This window comes from Protomyctophum parallelum (genome assembly GCF_964188405.1).
Source record: "Protomyctophum parallelum genome assembly, chromosome: 4".
Classification (NCBI taxonomy): domain Eukaryota; kingdom Metazoa; phylum Chordata; class Actinopteri; order Myctophiformes; family Myctophidae; genus Protomyctophum; species Protomyctophum parallelum.
This window is the reverse complement of record NC_139700.1, coordinates 33,692,541-33,708,318: the sequence shown is the minus strand read 5'-3', so window position 1 is coordinate 33,708,318 and position 15,778 is coordinate 33,692,541. Positions and strand designations below refer to the sequence as shown.

At 45.0% G+C, this 15,778-nt stretch overlaps 1 protein-coding gene across 1 annotated transcript in view; it reads right to left on the bottom strand.

The window, feature by feature from the left end:
* Positions 1-15,778, bottom strand: part of LOC310858104 (cyclin-dependent kinase 17-like) — a 36,926-nt gene that overhangs the window by 9,414 nt on the left and 11,734 nt on the right. Inside the window, exons 2-4 of the mRNA XM_083764161.1 lie at positions 7,408-7,556; positions 2,769-2,933; positions 1,787-1,923 (exon numbers count right to left, since the gene is read on the bottom strand). Of these exons, the coding sequence (XP_083620287.1) occupies positions 1,787-1,923; positions 2,769-2,933; positions 7,408-7,534 (429 nt within the window). The 5' untranslated portion in view covers positions 7,535-7,556. The remainder of the gene's footprint in view (positions 1-1,786; positions 1,924-2,768; positions 2,934-7,407; positions 7,557-15,778) is intronic.

Genomic DNA, 15,778 nt, shown 5'->3' with positions numbered 1-15,778 from the left:
GATTGCACAAGCTTTGAGATGTTTAGGCATGACATGGTTATTACTTAAATGAACCTAATGTGGTCCAGCTTGATTTTCAAACTAATTTCTAACCAACATTTTTTAATACAACCTTTCAATTATATTTGTATGTGATAGTTGATTGGTTAACTGCCCCCCTAGAGCATGGGCTGCCCTGTTTAGCCCCCCCGCCCCGCGTCTCCAGTGGTCCAATCAGCGTGTTCTAATCTGCTGCAACAGGGCCCATCTGGAGCGTATTACAGTAATCCTTGTGATTTAATCACAAAACAGCCCGGCTTCTTCTCCTCTGACACAGAGCTGGACCATAAGATCACTACCTGACCACAGGTTCCCAATCCTCCCTCAAATAATTGGACAAATTGCAGCCCAGAGGCCAAGAACAGACACATGGTCTCATATTGGTCTCACAGTTCCTCTGCTCCATCAGCAGCAGAATTCCTGCTCATATACGATACATGGAGTGTTTGTTGGATTAGGAGAGAGAGAGAGTCTGAGTGTGACCATGTGTCTGTCATGCGTGTGTCAAAAAAGAAATAGAGTCCCAGCCACTAGCCAGCATGCATAACTAGCTACTACTGGCTAGCTCTCAAAGCAGCAGCGAGAGGTGGTGTGTCACATTCTCGTGGTGAGTAGACTCCCAGTGGAGTTAAGCCGCTTAAGAGACTTTTTTTTTTCTCCCATCTTACATGTGTGAATGTTTGGTCTTTGAACATAGCCACTGGGAGCCGCTGACAAATCCTGTGACCAAAACCAACCAATAAACACACTTGAGTTGGAGGGGAAGGGGGGGAAGGGGGGGGGGAGACAACGACACACACGCACCAATCAAGTAGAGTGGAACATGCCATTCATTTAATACTGACAACTGCCTCCACACACTGCAGGCCAAACACAGGGACTTGATATCCTGATCTAACAGTATGTACATAACAGCATTAGCCAGTTGGAAATGGTGATTTACATTTGTTTTAGTTTATATAATGATGGGTTTTACTATTTGAGGCTAGTGTTATACAGTGAGTCAGTGAGTTTACCTAATTTATTGGCAAATGATATGCAGATTACTAATCATTGTTCTTCCCAGCAAAGTGACATTCCTGTAGTGTAGTAGACATTAGCAAAAGGACAAGAATCCACATATGTGTGTGCATATATTGCATAACAAGCATAGCAATGTCCTGTTAAGTTTCACATGACATATGCAAAAATAAATAAACAAAACACTTGCACTTTCGTTTTGTTTGCATTCAAGATTTCTTGCTGTGAAAAGTGACTCGTCAAAGATACGTCAAGGTGATTATTATAACAGCAGACTTTACTGCTTGTGTGCGAGAAAAACACATGTTAAGACTGTGGCAGTCACCAAACAACTACCGGTACCTTATGTGTTTGAAAGCTTTGAAGATGACGCCCACACTCAGAGGCCAGGCCGCATGCACTCACATTATCAAATGTGACTTCCTGAGGAAAAGGCCCATTGTCATGGTCCCTCCAGCTCACAAAACGTCAGAATAATTTGGTTCAAAGTGGAGGCTAAAGAGGCACTCCTCCTGACGAATAAAGCTAGTGACATGCTTTCATGAATAAATCTGTCATGTCATGTGAATCATAACACAGACCCACAAAATATGGCTGTTGCCATATGTGGCCGCTAATTGGGATCTAAATAAACCGGTTTTGACTTCCTGTGCAGCCCCAAATGTGAATGCTGACTCATGTCCCCTAAAAATCTAAATGTCATGAATAAAGGGAGGGGGGGTCTTACCTCCGCTGAGATGCGAGATCGGTTGCCTCTGTTCCTCAGACAAACCCCTGTGGGCGACTGCACCTCATCTGACGAGGTCCCCGACGCCTGGTCACTCTCTCCATCTGAACCCATCTTCAAGTTCTCGTGGACGATATCTGGAAAGAAATAGTTCATCTTAATTTATTATCCATTGCACAAGGGTTTCGCTTGCCAAACAGTGGCAACACGTCGTTAGCTTGTAGAGCGTTTGACTTGCAGCCACTGTTTGTACTACAGAGGAATTAAGCTTCAGGGGGGTAAAGTGAAGGGATAAAGAGTGTTTATAAAGATGATCTACAAGCCCACAACACAGCACATTAGCGACACATTATAGGCCTGTAGTTAAGCTATTTTCAGCGGTGCGACACCGTTGGACAACAAAGCATACATTGGGCTTGAGAAAGGGCATTCCGGTGTAAACCAGTCCAGGGAGCGGCTGCTTGCTCAGCACCAGCTGATGACATCAACAAAGAATAACGGAAACAATAACATTCTCTGTGACATTTTTAATGGCAGCTACTCTTATCAAGCCCAGAGTCATGCGGTAGTTGTTTGCATAGAGGTGGAGCTTCATGGATATTTAAATAGCAGGGAAACCTCTGTGTTTGTCCTAGAGAGCTACCATTGTTTTAAGAAAGCAAAAGAACATTTGCCACCGAGCTGGTTAATGTGCGACCGAATCTAACATTGAAGTGGATGAGTTGACATGCAAGTGTGTATGTGACAAGATAGGCGCCCCCTGACAGTAGTTTGTATGTTTATTCTATATGACGTGCAAGTAAGGATCTATTAATGTGTGTGTCTGTCTGTGTCTCTGTGTGTCTGTGTATGTGTGTGTGTGTGTGTGTGTGTGTGTGTGTGTGTGTGTGTGTGTGTGTGTGTGTGTGTGTGTGTGTGTGTGTGTGTGTGTGTGTGTGTGTGTGTGTGTGTGTGTGTGTGTGTGTGTGTGTCTCTCGCTCACCAAGGCGACTGCCATTGCGGGGCAAGACCATGAGGGAACCCAGGCCACCTCCGATGACACTCTGTGGTCGCCTCATCGGTGGCTTCTTAAAGGAGCCTGTGTACTGGTGCAGGAAGGAGTGGACACTGTGGGCTGATGGCGGACGGCCATTCCTCACTATGGGTTCTGTAGAGGGGCAAAAACGACAGCTTTGTTTATAAGAACAAAACAAGGTTGATAGGAGTATGGAAACTCTACACTCTGAAGAATGGAGTTGTGTTGGCAGAAGCTTATCCATTGATCGACAGACTCACTTCATTCTAAAAATAAAGACATCACTAGTACAGACAGTGTGTGATGCTCTCACAAACGCAGACAAGACCAGGCTTGCCTATTTTTTCAGCAAAACCCCGGCCTGGACACACAGACAGGCAAGATTTCCACTGCATGAACTCTAGCTTAACCATGTCATAATATGAACTCTAGCTTAACCATGTCATAATATGAACTCTAGCTTAACCATGTCATAATATGAACTCTAGCTTAACCATGTCATAATATGAACTCTAGCTTAACCATGTCATAATATGAACTCTAGCTTAACCATGTCATAATATGAACTCTAGCTTAACCATGTAGGCCATATGTTAACCATAGGCTAACATTATTGAGGGGAAACATAAGGGGACCAAGTATAGACCCTACTACCCCGGCCAACTAAGTATGGGGTTTGAGAGGCGTTGGCCCCTACAATGCATGGCTTTCCGAGATTACATCATGTGGCAACCAAGTCTATGGATTTTTAATGTTTGTTTAGATCTCTTTATCCACCAGGTTTAATTAATTATTTCACCTCGTATTGCCAGGATTTCCCCCCGTTTAACCCTTATTTTGAAGAGCCAAAACCTGCAACCGGATGTTACAAAAGTTACTACGACTGTGTGTGTTGTCTCATCCACTTCCGGTCTCGCGATCGGCAATGAGAAAGCCTCATCGAGAGGATCACAGCGTCGGCTATGGGCTAAAGGGCCGTGGAATAAACCTTGTTTTGACCAGAAATGCCATCTGGGACAAGGAATTGGAGATAAAGGCGATTGAAAGAAACAGATAGAGTGGGCGCGGGTTGCCAATAACAACCACAAACTAACAAAAGTACTTTCAACTCGAATTCTTTCAGCTGAATTTAATGCTCGTTGCCTCGTTCTAAAATGGAGATCAAGAAACATGCTAAATGTTAAATAATGCAGATTTATGGAGGCAACCTGACCTCCTTTTGGGGGTTTTTTGTACCTTATTTTTAACTCCATGTAGGTTAGAAGTATTTGCTTCTTAATTATTCATTTTACTTTTGAAGCTTAGATGAAGCTCTTTACTTCTATCCGTCCTGTGTCAGTGTCACCTATGGTTGTTCTTCTGTGATACGCAGGATCAAAAGGTCTATCCAACAGGGACGTGCACACATAGACATTAAAGGGGGCTTCAGCCCCTGCCCTCTCTGTAAAACAACTGCCCTTTCCAGACCACAAATGTAGCATGTACTACATGTTGAAAGAAATGCAAATGGCACACTCCTTTCAATTCCATACCCGAAGTCAGCATTCAGGAGAATTGCTTTTTTTCCCAAAGTCTCCTGAACTTGAACACAAATTTGTTTAGAAGTCCAATGTTGTACACCATCTAGCACTGGGTTGCGCCCCGAAAATAGCTGATCTACAAGCTCTCAACGCGGCAGTGTGACACGTTGTGAGCTTGTAGATCTGCTATTTTGGTCCAAAAGTGCCTTCTTTTTCTTTTTTTATAATGTTCTGTTTATTCATTTTTTGTTTTTTACAAATATAGAAGTAAATTGAGAAATAAAAACAGAGTGACAAATACAAAAAAAAACTAAAACACACACAATCAAAAGTGCCTTCTTACAGGATTTCAGCCCCTGCCTCTCTAACACTCTCTGCACGGCCCTGCTATCCAACTATGACCACACACTTTCACTGTGAAAGTGTGACTACACACGTGGGTCACCATGGACACACAGGACAGGACTGATTCAACACCACTGGGAAGTTAATCAAATCACAAAAGCAGATCAAAAAAGCAACCCTGTCTTTTTATGTTTTTTTTGTTTGTTTTTAGTACAACCAGAGTACCAGACACAAACAAAATGCCTATATGATTAATTGTGATAAAATAATCAGAAAGAGGTAAATATGGCTACTATGTCTATGTTGCAATTGTCTGGCAACCTGGCAACTTTCTGTCCAGTTGCTTGATGGGCCATCAACTAACCAAGTAAAATATGAAAATCTTTCCAACATTATCAAGCAGAATGAGAAACGTCTTTTGTTACATAATCAGATTTGGACCAAAATGCATCCACAATCGCCGAGTTCAGATCCCATCTCATCCAGTTTGCCTCCTCTCTCTCCCCATTTACTGTTACACACACACACACACACACACACACACACACACACACACACACACACACACACACACACACACACACACACACACACACACACACACACACACACACACACACACACACACACACACACACACACAGTGACAACTAGAAAAAGTGCCCTTCTGGGCACAGGTCTCCACCATGATAGGAATGTAGCACATTGCAGCTTGACTTCATCTGGTGGTTGGATAAAAGGGCAACAAAAGTAAATTATCCACAGATCCGTGCAGTTAGAGGTAAAAACACTTTTCGGCCAGTTATAGCGCCACCTTGAGGCTGAGTTGAAATTGTTCATGTGGCATTTCGTCCTCGGCCTAGTGGGAATGTGCGTGCACAATTTCACGGAAATCACGCGATGTGTTCATGATTTGCAGCATTTTGTTTGAAACTGAGCACTCCTGTGAACTTTGGAAGCCAATCTTAACCAATCAGGATGGAGTCTGAGAAATCTGAAAGACCGGTTTCGTTGAATGGCTCTAGAGAGACTATGTACCAATTTGCGCGATGTTTGGACAAAATCTGTAGGTGTACTGTGCAAAAACTTGTTTTGCACAAAGCGGCCTCCTGGTGGCGCTATAACAGGCCGTTCTGGAAAGTTTGGGGCAGAGGTTCATCGTTGGCATCCAGGGAGTGTGTGTGCAAAATTTGGCATCGACCGTTTAACGGTGGCCGAGATTAGCTGCTCACGGACACACGGACGGACACACGGACGGACGGACGGAGTGCAAAACATACTCTCCCCCCATGCCTTCGGCCTGGTGGAGACAATGACTGCTGAAATCTCCTCTATGCACACACAGACACACATGCACACTATGCTTCTCTGTCCTCTCGCACCAAGCACAGAACACTCTGGCCAGACCTGGCGTTAATCACCAGATAAAAAGCTTTTTACAAACCCCAGTTAGTTCTCACAGGAAGTACGTTGTGAGGGAGGGGAGAAAAAACTAAAACTTGGATGAGCCGATTGGCTGGAGGAGAAGGGAAAAAAACCAAACAAAGCGTTGTCCTTTGGAAAAATCTGGGAGAGGAACAACAAGCTGGAGCATGGTTTGAAAGAGGCTGGGGCTCTGTGTGAAAGGAAGGGGGAGAGCACAGAGAGAGAGGTGGGAGAGAGAGAGAGAGAGAGAGAGAGAGAGAGAGAGAGAGACAGAGACAGAGACAGAGACAGAGACAGAGACAGAGACAGAGACAGAGACAGAGAGAGAGAGAGAGAGAGAGAGACAGACAGACAGACAGAGAGACAAATGCATCAAGACGTCTGGTTCCACAAAGTCCTCCAACTCCAAGTTGCTGAGGCGATGTCATGGAATGTTTCCAGAACCACAAACACCATGGCAACACTGAAGAGTACCGAGGCACGATCGCTCCCTCGCACCCGCAGATCTGCTGAATATAGGCGAAGAAAAGATAAGCTGCCACGCAACTCTAGCTTTGTTCTGAAGCCTTAGTAGGTTAGATTTCTAATGCCTCCCACTGAGTGATGTAACGAACTGTGCCATATGCATGGGAAGGGAATTGTGCTGTGTGTGGGTGTGTGTGTGTATTGAATTGAATTGAATTGAATTGAATGAAACATCATAATTGTCTCCACCAGGCCGAAGGCAGGGGGAGTAGGTTTTGCACTCCATCCGTGTGTCCTTCCATATGTCCGTCCGTCCGTCTGTGGACCTCCGGCACCCTGGATGCCAGAGATGAACCTCTGCCCCAAAGTTTTCACATTGGCCTGTTATAGCGCCACAAGGAGGCCGCTTTTTGCTAAACTTATTTTTGACAGTACACCTACAGATTTTGTCCAAACGCAAATTGGTACACAGTCTCTCTATAGACAAATTCACAGAGGGGTGCCCTGAGGTGTAATCCATGGAGCAGGTGATCCGTAGTCCAGGTGTAGCTAATCAGTGCTGCTGCACCTAATGGTACACCTCAGTAATGGCCGCACCCAGGCAAGCCTCTGTGAATTTGTCTATAGCCATTCAACAAAACGGGTCTTTCAGATTTTTCAGATTCCATCCTGATTGGCTGAGTTTGGCTTCCAAAGTGCTCAGTTTCCTACAGCCCAAGGAAGAAAATCTGGCCTGCATTTTTCAATTCTGCCTTTTCGAGCACCACCAGGAGGCCCATTTATGTGCAACACTTTTTTATATTAATCCTTACACTTGCGGTGACAGGTGAGATCACAAGTCGCTCACTCACCGCTGTCCTTCAGGCCGTTCTCCTCGATGGTCATCTGTTCAGCCAGCTCAGAGAGCGACTCATCGATGGTGTGGCTTCCCCTTAGCGTCTGCGAGAGACGCCGCTTGAACCTCTTCATCTTTTCCATGGAGCTCTCGGGAAGGGGAGGCCTGTGGATGGATACAGAGGAATGGGGTTAAAAGAGAAATACTAATAATGATGAAATAAATGTACAGAAAACACACAGGAACCTCTATTGATAAGACCCCAGTGTGAAAATATCTTACAGCGTCACACAGCTTAGTGTATGTATATTATATCACAGTTTTGTCACTTGCCACCCGTCCTATAAGTGCGTTTCCCAGACAATTCCCGTCCTAGTGAAAACAATCATACATGGAACTTTGCAGGCAATGACATGTAGCTGAATTAATGGGTAGTCAAAACAACTTTCATTGGAAGGAAATATGAAAGAGTACACCTCAACCGACCGCCTCGGGCTGCATTTCCTAATCGCACATCAAGACGCAGGTGTATGTGTGGAGCAGACATGGTTAGTTCACAAGGCAAAGAAGTGGCGACGAGCAAAGATCAGCTCACCGATGCCAATTGTGACTCAGATAATGCGGGAGCTGTTAGCCTTCTTCTGGGAAGATGGGACAAGCTGGGGAGAGATTGCTACCCGTGGGTTTGGGAGTATGGTCCTGAACACATCAGACTGTAAAAGCAAATCCTAAACCAGGGGATTTGTGGCTGAATGGAACAGGACTAGCTCGGACAACATCCAGTTCACAACACACATTCCATTCCATCACAGAGAAAAGGGAAGAGAGAGAGCGAATGAGTGAGTGAGTGAGTGAGTGAGTGAGTGAGTGAGTGATATACGAGTGGTTTTTTTGCCAATATTGCCTAGCAGCACTACTCTCCCGGCGAACCTCAATGGAGCCATCTTCACTCCACTGCTAGTGCAGACATGGACATGTGCCTGACTGTCTCTCTCAGTGTGAGTAAGAGCGAAGCATAAAGCCACATGACTTGTACAGTCCCCGAGGGCTAGAGCTGCCTGTCAACGGCTCTCCACGGGCAGCGTTCGTCTCCTCGTCATATCTTATAAACTGAACTGCAGCCAGCCGTACACGTCCATGACATAAGACTACAGCGAGTCAGGACAATAGCAGGAAGAACCAAAAACCTATGCCAAATGTAGTTAAGCAAGCATTACTCATAGACTCTTGAGCTAAACAGTATGTTGTGTTTCCTCGGCTACATTCTACTATAAGTTAGTCATCAGGAAATCAATGATCAAAGACAGTGAGTCAATCTAGTTATTCACAGTACTGGGATAAGACAGTGCTATAACTCAGCAGTTGAAACAGTTGCAAGTCAAGTCAGTTCAGCCACAAGTATGTTGAGGTTCCAGTTATGGACAATACAGTTCAACTGAACAACCCTCTATGACCTTGCATTCTCAAGTGCACTGTTTCCCAAAAAGTGGGGCGGGACCCATGTGGGTCACAGACAAATTTGTATGGGTCACAAGTAAAGAAAAAATCTAATTGTCTCTGTTTCCTACTTAAAAAAAAAAAAAAGATAAAAGAAAAAACATCCACAAGCTCACAACGTGGCGCGAAGCAACGTGCTGTGAGCTGGTTGTATTTTCACTAGTTTGGGTCCCGGGCAAACATCCAAATTCTCTTTTGGGTCTTGAGCTAAAAGGTTTGGGAACCACTAAAGTGAATCAGTGAACCCATTTAGACCCGACGTCAAAATAAAAAAATATCTTCTAAATCCTGACAGTTTTCTGAAAACCTCATGTTTCTCAAACATTTTCATGTCGAGGACCCCCAAGATTATATGTAATTGGCCGCCGACCCCATCTGAAAATATATTGTTCCAGGGACCCCCAGAAGCAAAGATTTGAGTTAAAAACGTTCGCTCTGAAAGAATATATATTCAAAGATTTGCGCCACATTTTCACGATATTTCAAAAATAGCAGACCTACAAGCTCATACCGCGCTATGAGCTTGTAGAGCTGCTATTTTTCAATAGCTAAAGTATAACATAATGCTTAAAACACCAAAAGGGGTTCCTGCCCAATATGGGTTAAAGCTGTAATGCATAATTTATTTTTTTACAGTAGGCTGACAGGAAATGGGGGAGAGAGATGGGGGAGTGACATGCAGTAAAGGCCGTCGGGATCGGGAGTCGAACCCGCGGCACACTGCCAGACTCGGGCCTACTGGCCAAGGGCCTGGACCGCTGAGCCACGGCCCAGGCTAATGCATAATTATTTAGTGAATGAAACATTTTAACGCATCTGTAGAGTAGAGCAATAGCAATACCTGAACTTGCATATCGGTCAATACCCAGTACGGATCCGACCGATAGTATCAGTGTAATAAATAATTAAATCTACAAATATCTACAAACATTCAAAATAAACAAGCATTGTTTGCATAAATGAGAATCAAGTGATAAATTACATAGTACCACATCGGTGCATAGACTATAGCGTAAGAGACACCGAAAGAATGTTACGCAGTATTGGCAACTTTTCCAATACTGGTATCTAGGGATGTCCCGATCACGTCTTGTTTTGCTCCCGATCCGATTCCGATTATCTGATTTTGAGCATCTGCCGATACCGATTTTTCACGATCCGATATTTATATTTTATAGAACACGTTTAAGCCATATCACAATAGTACAATATCCCAAATCACAGACAATATCCAGTCTAATATCATGATATGGATATAATATTGATACTAGGGATCCCGATCATGTTTTTTGGCTCCTGATCCGATGCCGATCATTTTAAAATCGGCCCGATTTCCGATCACCCGATTCGATCGGGACAACTGTAAATTAATACAGTATAACTAGCACAATTGTGGTGGTTGGACGTCACATGGTCTCCTAAGTCTCCTATTTGAGATATTTAGATCATGTTCTCATTGTGATCCCTTAATCAAGAATATATTACATATCAACAACACTAAAGACAATTATATTATTTACAGCAAAATAAATATTTACAGTAAATTCTGTTACGTCATGTTTGGAAGCAAATACATGTACATTGCATATCCTTTATCATACGTAGATGACAGGGATTATGAGCTTATATACAACTCTGACTGTGTACATAATACTATACATTCCCATAATGTGCTCTGTAGAAAATGGAAACATTATGGCAGCATCGGAGGTTAAAAGGAGAAGCTTTATGGGTGGTGTACTAGTCTCCCATATGCCCAATCCCCTGGCTTTAGGTCTTGGTGTGTGGAGCTTTGGACATGATCAGTGTTGCCAACTATTGTGAGAGAAATAAGCCAACCCACGTCCAAAAACAAGCCTACTCTTGCGAGAGAAATACGCCAAATCTCCCCTCGAAAAACAAGCTAAAACAAGCACAATAATATGGCCATATAATCTGAATAAAAAAAGACTTGATGCATTTATCATTATCAATTCTTGTATGTCTAATAATGAATGTTTTGGTCATTTATTATACTATTACACACATACTTTAGACAACCAGACCAATTATGTCATTCAATGTGATTCACACTCCCCCAAAACCTATGGGTATTTATATCAAAGAAATGTTGGCTTGTTTTCAAAAACAAGGCACCACATTTATTTTTAAAACAAGCCCAAAACAATGCAACCCGGGAAAAAAACACGCCTTAAGTTGCGGGAAATAAGCGGACTTGGCAACCCTGGACATGATCCCATATCCCCAACGCGAACCATGCTAACCTGGGGGGAGGGGATCTGAGCTCTGAGCTCCATTGGGAAACAGCCACGAAGGGGTGGTGGGAGGTGATGTTGGAAGGTGGGTCCCCCGCTGCTTCCCCCCCTGTGCTGATGCACCGCAAGGCGGCAAACAACATGGAGATTTTGGATCTCCCTTCATCAAACGCCCTATAGACTCGAGGTCGTACCCAACTCCAACCCCCCATGGTGCTTGTTCATCCACAACTACCCCCCACCGCTTTTCCCCCATCCCTTTACGAACCAGCGGCCGCGACGCATCACAACTCCCCCATCAAGCTTCAGCTGAATGCTAGAACTCCAATTTCCTGGTCGGCCTGCCTCACAGGGACAGAAAGCAGGAGATAGCAGGGGAGAACGGGGAGGGAGCTGGCACCCTATGGATGTTGATGTTATGTGATGCCCGTGGGCATCTTTAGCCCACATAGTTGTCCTCTTCCGTTGTAGCCCTGAGCGGACAGTATGCTATTAACAATGGACAAGGGGCATCAGTATGGCTGATGAGAGTAAGCGCACACGCACACCCTGCAGCACAGGAAGCCAGGTTAGCTGTGGTCTCATCATCCCTGGAACTGTCCCATTTCAGCTTAGTGGACCAATCTGCCACCATCATCATTATCATCATCATCATCACCTCCAACACTGTCAAGGACTTCCAGATCAATCAGGATATTGAGGCAAATGGCATCCAAGGCACTTCATATAGTAAAATATACGTTTACATGACCACACTCAGGTCAGTGGTCATAGTCATACTGATGAAGTAGTTCTCTTGGGAAAGCACAGTGATACAAACATAGCGCTATATATATATATATATATATATATATATATATATATATATACACATATACATATGTATATACATATACATATACATATACATATACATATACATATACATACATATACATATATATACACACACACAGATGGGGGATTGTGCGTGTAATAGGATGGAGCTGTACTGAAAACAAGAAATAACATATTCAGATCGCCAGAACATAATCAAAAGGGTGAATAACATGACAATTAGACGGTAGGGTCTTACCTATTAGATACTCTTCAATAAAAGTTATTCGTGGCTTGTAGATAATGGGCTAAACACCTTTAAATATCAATATATGTTGACACTGGCTAATGTTGTGGTAAAATGTCTTGTTTCATTGCAAATCGAACACTGCCGTAGCAGCCGTACACGACTACACGTCAATCCTAGTGACACAGAGGACAAGTGTGAAAGGCAAGGTGAGAAGAGAACAGAAGGAGGCACAGAAAGAGCAATGGAAGAGGAAAGAACAGCCTTGATGGCTTGTGTTGCACCTCGCTGTTCAAGAGTCAATCTTTCCTTTAAGCCTCACCTGCCCCTCGGTATGGGGGAAATCATGCCTGATTGCTGCCGTGCACAGGTCAGCTCTACCCAGCACGCTAAGGCCTCCTCGACATTTTTTGTCTTAATTTCTTTAATACAGGAAACTCACTTTCTGCTGCACACAATGGTGGCCTTTATACAAGCCTCCCAAAATGGAGCCAGCTCCTTCACTCATGTCCTCATTGTCTTGGCCAGGGTGAGAAGGCTGCTCTTTAGAAAAGCAAGGCTGAGCTCACCCTCCAGTCATGCCAACAATTGCACTTGTTCACTCTCTCTTTGTCTCACTTTCTTGCTCTCTTTTTTGTGATTTATATATATTTTTTTACACAGACAAACACAAAACATTAACACACTCCCTCTTTCTTAACCCCTCACATTCATTCATATTTCTTTCTAAATGGCAGCCTCAATAATGTCGGGGGTTCACCAGGAGGTCTTCGTCTTCCTGTGTGGGTCCAGACTGTGGTAGAATTCGTTTTCTATTCAGGATCTCCTCTGCGGTCAGTAGGAAGTTGGAACACACTGAGGACACTAGCGGCAGCACTCATCCAATATCATTTCGACAATGCATGCACCAAAAGGCATTAAAAACAAAAGCGCAGACCTCTCAAAACAAACTGGTAAGGTTACTACTAGGCCTTACAGCCAGAACTCACCTACCCCCTGCTCATTATGCTAGGGTGGGATGGCTCAGGGTAGACTAGAGCAGCGGTTCCCAAAGTGGGGTCCGCGGACCCCTAGGGGTACGCGACGCATAGCCAGGGGGTACCCAAGCCCCCTCAAAAAAAAATTGAGGGTGAGTGAATCATGGTGTGTGTGTGATATGAAATGTCCAGTACCTCCCCAGTGCCTCCCCAAGTGCCACCCCAGTGTCTGCCCTGCAGTGTCCCCCTGAGTGCCTCCCCAGTGTCTCCCCAGTGCCTTCCCAGTGTCTCCACAGTGCCTTCCCAGTGCCTCCCTAGTGCCTTCCCAGTGTCCCCTCAGTGCCTTCCCAGTGCCTCCCCAGTGTCCCCTCAGTGCCTTCCCAGTGCCTCCCCAGTGTCCCCCTGAGTGCCTCCCCAGTGTCCCCCTGAGTGCCTCCCCAGTGTCCCCCTGAGTGCCTCCCCATGCTCCCCAGTGTCCCCTCAGTGCCTTCCCAGTGCCTTCCCAGTGCCTCCCCAGTGTCCCCTCAGTGCCTTCCCAGTGCCTCCCCAGTGTCCCCTCAGTGCCTCCCCAGTGTCCCCCTGAGTGCCTCCCCAGTGTCCCCCTGAGTGCCTCCCCAGTGTCCCCCTGAGTGCCTCCCCAGTGTCCCCCTGAGTGCCTCCCCAGTGTCCCCCTGAGTGCCTCCCCAGTGCCTCCCCAGTGTCCCCCTGAGTGCCTCCCCAGTGCCTCCCCAGTGTCCCCCTCAGTGCCTCTCCATGCTCCCCAGTGTCTCCCCAGTGTCCCCTCAGTGCCTTCCCAGTGCCTCCCCAGTGTCCCCTCAGTGCCTTCCCAGTGCCTCCCCAGTGTCCCCTCAGTGCCTCCCCAGTGTCCCCCTGAGTGCCTCCCCAGTGCCTCCCCAGTGTACCTGGAAAAATATCTACCCCAAAAGGGGTACCTGGTCCAAAAAAGTTTGGGAACCCCTGGACTAGAGGACAGAGTAAAGAAACTTGCAATGGGCCTGGTCTTCAAAATATGCGTGAACACAGGGATACCCATGTACCCGTCAAGACTACTTCAATAGCGTAAAAGACACACAACACACACACACACACACACACACACACACACACACACACACACACACACACACACACACACACACACACACACAGGTCAGGCACAACACCAGAAGGAGCCCCACTGATCTCACCTAACCCAGTTTCGGCACAATAATGGCGTGAAATTTGTTCTACTATCAAAGTCAAAGTCATATGATTTGTCACATACGTTACCGCAGTGAAATTTGCTCTCCGTATTTGACCCATCTCTTGGAGTGGTGAGCCGCAGCCAAGGAATGGTGAGCTGCAGCCGTGCCGTGCTCGGGAATCATTTGATTCGTTGAATTGACCCCCCCCAATCCAACCCAGGCATTGGGTCCCATTTTTACAGTCTTTGGTATGACCCGCCCGGGGATCGAACCCCAACCTCCCAGTTTCAGGGCAGACACTCTAACCACAAGCCATACTGACTGGTCTTGTGGAGATCTGATCTTCTGGCGACACAACGCTAAAAATTAACCCTAGCTTTCCTATGCTGTGCATGTCATAAGAGAATAGATCTACGAGCTCGCAACGAAGCTTGTAGATCAGTTATTTTCAAAAAAGGTATAGACCCCTGAGTAACCCCATCAACATTATAATGTGGTTAATGTACTTCTCCCATGATATCATGTATTAAACTTAAAACTTAGTGTCACCATAGCATCCATTCCTGAAATATCTAGATTGTCTATTTTCTATTGAATAATTTCCCTAACATTGTAGGTCTAATTTCCAGGTGATAAGGTAACTTTTAAATGAGCTGACCGTACAGCTCAAATGTAATGATAAAAATACAGCCATTATTATCACATACTTAAAATGCAACAATCTTCAACAAAAATAACGTTTACATACTTCACTGTGTTGGATTGGCTATCTCAAGCACGTTTAAGTCACTGTTTATTTGCATATACTGAGATCAATGAAGCAGGTGGCTTCTTTCTTGGAGGGTACGGGACAGGCTTTAGTTCCGACATACTATTGGTCCGACTGTCATTAGACCGACACCCTACCCAAAACACTAACCTAACCGCAAGCACGGCGCAACACATGTCGGACCAACACAATGTCGGGAGCGACGGTCGATTTCCGCATGTCGGACCTTTGGTGTGTTCAATGGGGATGCTCTTAAAACACTAGAATCAATGTGGCTACCAGCCCTCTCTTGCACAATTAATGCCTTTTGGAAATTGCAATATTATTTTTTATAAATATATATATATTATAATTATAATATATATATAATATTATATATATATTATAATATATATATATATTTTTTTTTATTAACTGTTGTGGCTGTGAGTGTGTGTGACGATAGCAGACACCTTCGCCAGAGCCTGAGGCCAACAGCAGGCCCGGAGCCGATGGGTGACGCACGGCCACAGATATCTGTGACAATAAGAACTTGACGCTGATTAACACTGTTGCTATGGTTACAGCAGCTTGATTGACAAGGCCTGGCCTGCTCCTCTCGTTCCCTGTAAGCTCTCCCTGTGACCTAGTAGCAACACCCGT